The sequence below is a fragment of the Lolium perenne genome, chromosome 5 (genome assembly GCF_019359855.2).
Source record: "Lolium perenne isolate Kyuss_39 chromosome 5, Kyuss_2.0, whole genome shotgun sequence".
Classification (NCBI taxonomy): Eukaryota; Viridiplantae; Streptophyta; class Magnoliopsida; order Poales; family Poaceae; genus Lolium; species Lolium perenne.
In genome coordinates this window covers 227,977,610-227,980,466 of record NC_067248.2, presented here as the reverse complement: position 1 = coordinate 227,980,466, position 2,857 = coordinate 227,977,610, and the positions used below count along the sequence as shown (strand labels likewise).

At 56.0% G+C, this 2,857-nt stretch overlaps 1 protein-coding gene across 1 annotated transcript; it reads right to left on the bottom strand.

Annotated features, from left to right (window-relative positions):
* Window positions 1–1,572: 1,572 nt before the first annotated feature.
* Window positions 1,573–2,424, bottom strand: LOC127302145 (uncharacterized). Its single transcript, XM_051332543.2, has one exon. The coding sequence runs from the start codon at window positions 2,317–2,319 to the stop codon at window positions 1,810–1,812; it is 510 nt and encodes a 169-aa protein (XP_051188503.1). The 5' UTR covers window positions 2,320–2,424; the 3' UTR covers window positions 1,573–1,809.
* Between the last annotated feature and the right edge of the window lie 433 nt (window positions 2,425–2,857).

Sequence of the window (2,857 nt, the reverse complement as noted above, 5' to 3'; positions counted from 1 at the left end):
CTAATAACATCTTTATGCAATCTAGACCAAATGTCTACCATGCCATCATCACAGTTACACTAACTAAAAAAAATGAATGGACAAATAATGAAGCTAACAGCTACCTTGATTAATTCCAGTATATTTGTTAGCGAGAAGCTTTTGATGCACACCGCTACCTCAACTCCTTTTAGCACATTTTCCTTGACTCGATCTCAGAGTTTAATTTGAATTTCAGCATAAGTCATCACAAGTAATCGTCCATGATTTCATTGATCATATTCATTGCTCTAACACGTGCACGCATCCCACAAAATTCAACATCAGCGACACCTATTAGACAATTTGCTAGCAAGTTAGTTTTACAGAACGAAACAGTACCAATGATACTGGTCCCGAGGGACGATCCAATGGCGAGCCACAACACGAACCCCCGAAATCCACAACCGTGCGAGGAGTACCTGTTTTCCCTGAAAGTCAATGATGTAGAGATCGACGTCGTGGGTGCCGCAACATTGCAGGACCGGAGGAAACGATGGCCACATCACGACGAGATCGTCGGGGAGGGTGATGGCGGTAGCAGCTGCACACAGGTCGGGGAATCCGGGCCGGGGAAAAGAAGATGTCGAGGTCGAGGACAACAGTCCGGTCGGTGGTGGAGGTATGGACCAGCCTAGCAGGGGACCTCGTTGCCGACCACCAAACGCCCACCACTCACCGGAGTTGCTCGTCCCGGCCAGACCGCTGCAGGAGGCGGCAGATCCGGCCGCCAACCGCCACTCTGCCTGGAGCCCAGGCCACGACGGCGTCGCCCCGGACGCAGGCCCGCCCAAGCCCAGATTGGGCCCGACCGCAGTGTTCCCCGCGCCTCAGCCACGCCCTGCACCTCTTCGCATGACTCCGCCGCACCGTCATGCGCGCCAAGCAGCGCCGTCCTTCGCCAAAGTCAGGTGCCAGCCCGCCTCCTCCGTTCGACGAAGTGTCCAGCGCAGCCCTCCTCACAAGCGGGGAAGGGAGATCCTGCCGCTGCCCACGCTGCGTGGGTTTGCCCGACAACGCTTGCCGCCGGCGGCGGCGGGGGAGGAGGGTGGAGGTGGAGCTGCTCCCGACGCACCGGGTTGGCACGCAGGTCGCCCGCGGGGAGCGACCGAGGGAGTTGAGCACAGGCGACGCAGAGGTGCATGCACGCGGCGGCGGCGTCGTGGGATGGGGCAGCGGACGCGTCAGCCACAAGGATGACCGGTACGAGGGGTCACGGCGACACGCTCGTTTGACGCGACGACGAGCGCGACCAGGATGAGTCCGTGATCCCGGAGCGGTTCTTGTCGGCGGTTGGGACGGGTGCCGCGGCGAAACCCTATCTGTGAGAGGTGGCGGTCCGTTCGGGGGGCAGCCGCTGTTTGAGGAGAAGAGGGGAGGGAAGGTAGCGAACCGGTAAAGGGCAACTGTAGCAGTATGTAAATTCGTGGGAGGGTAAAATAGTCTAAAAAAATATGCTTGACGAAAACTACAACTACAACCGGAGGAAACAGAACCAATACCTCCTTTTTAGATAGTAGAGATAGAGATAGAGATTTCAGGCACTACCATATATAGGGTGTATAACGAGTTTGTGTTCCTTGATCAAAAAATTACATGTACACAGAAAAGAATGGAAGCAGAGGTACCCTGTACGGTTGTACATACTCCTACATACGATCTCCTCCTCAGTTCGGAGATCGAGCTATCGACGAGATCAACTACTCAGTAACAAAATTAAGTAACGCATAACCTACTTAATTAACTACACTCTCTAAACAATATAACCGTTAAATCGTTGAATCCATCGACTCAGGCACTGGCCTCAGAAATGGCGCTCAGCCTTTGCACGACCGCAGGACGGCTAATGGCCGTCATGCGCGTGCCGTATTTTCCGTAGACGTGGTGATTCCATCTGCCCTCTCGTTCGCCCTCCTCGGCTCCGACGAGCGGCGCCACTCGAGCCGCCTCTCGTCCCTTGCGGTTCATGGCGACAGCGGCGAACGCGGAGGTTGCCTTGACGGCGAGGGCGGCCATGTCCTGCCCGGATAGCGGCCGGCGGAGCATGGACACGGGGAGCGCGAAGTAGAGGCACCCGGGCTGGAGCTCCTCCTCGGCCGCCAGCGCGCGGGCGGGCGCGTCGAATCGAAGCTCGTCGCAGCTGCAGAGGAAGCTCGAGGAGCTGGCGGCGTCGCTGCCCAGAGCATCCCGCGCCGTGATGGGCGTCGCGAACTGCGCCATGGAGCCGTCCTCGAGCACAATCTTCGCCGTGGCCACTGTCGGCAGCGCCGGCGCCGCCGAGAGCGAGACGCACGAGCCCATATGTATGTCTCTCTGCGACGAAATCCACGTACTTTTGCGTTCACCTGTCGATCGGCTGCCGATGGATGCGTGTTTGAGGAAGTGGATTTGCCTATCAATCTGGATACGGGCAGATGGAGCCTTTGCGACGCTGCTTTATATACGGGACAATACAGCAGCTGCACGTTGTTTATGCGATGACGCATGCCAAGGCGTCACGAATTATCGCACTCGATTCATGCTGTCGGTGTCAACGGAGACCACAGGGAGAGCATAATTGCACTGCAGCTTGTCCTCTTGTGAGCGGTCAAAGACTCGAACAATCAGTGACCTGAAAATGGCTCTTCTGAGCTCGAATACTTTAATTTTATCGGGGGCAAGTACTGTTATGGCGGTGAGAGCGACTTGGCATGCACATACATCGTCACGGCTCGCGGCAGCTGATCGCGACGATCCTGCGTGGCTTTTAAATTTTTTTTTGAACAAGGCTTTTAATTAAGTTGCATGCATGCATTGAGGCTTCTTGCTGCCTACGAATCGATAGTTGGACTGTTCGATT

Excerpts from the sequence above, each read along its gene's own strand:
- LOC127302145 (XM_051332543.2), bottom strand. The coding sequence starts at position 2,319 with ATGGGCTCGTGCGTCTCGCTCTCGGCGGCGCCGGCGCTGCCGACAGTG.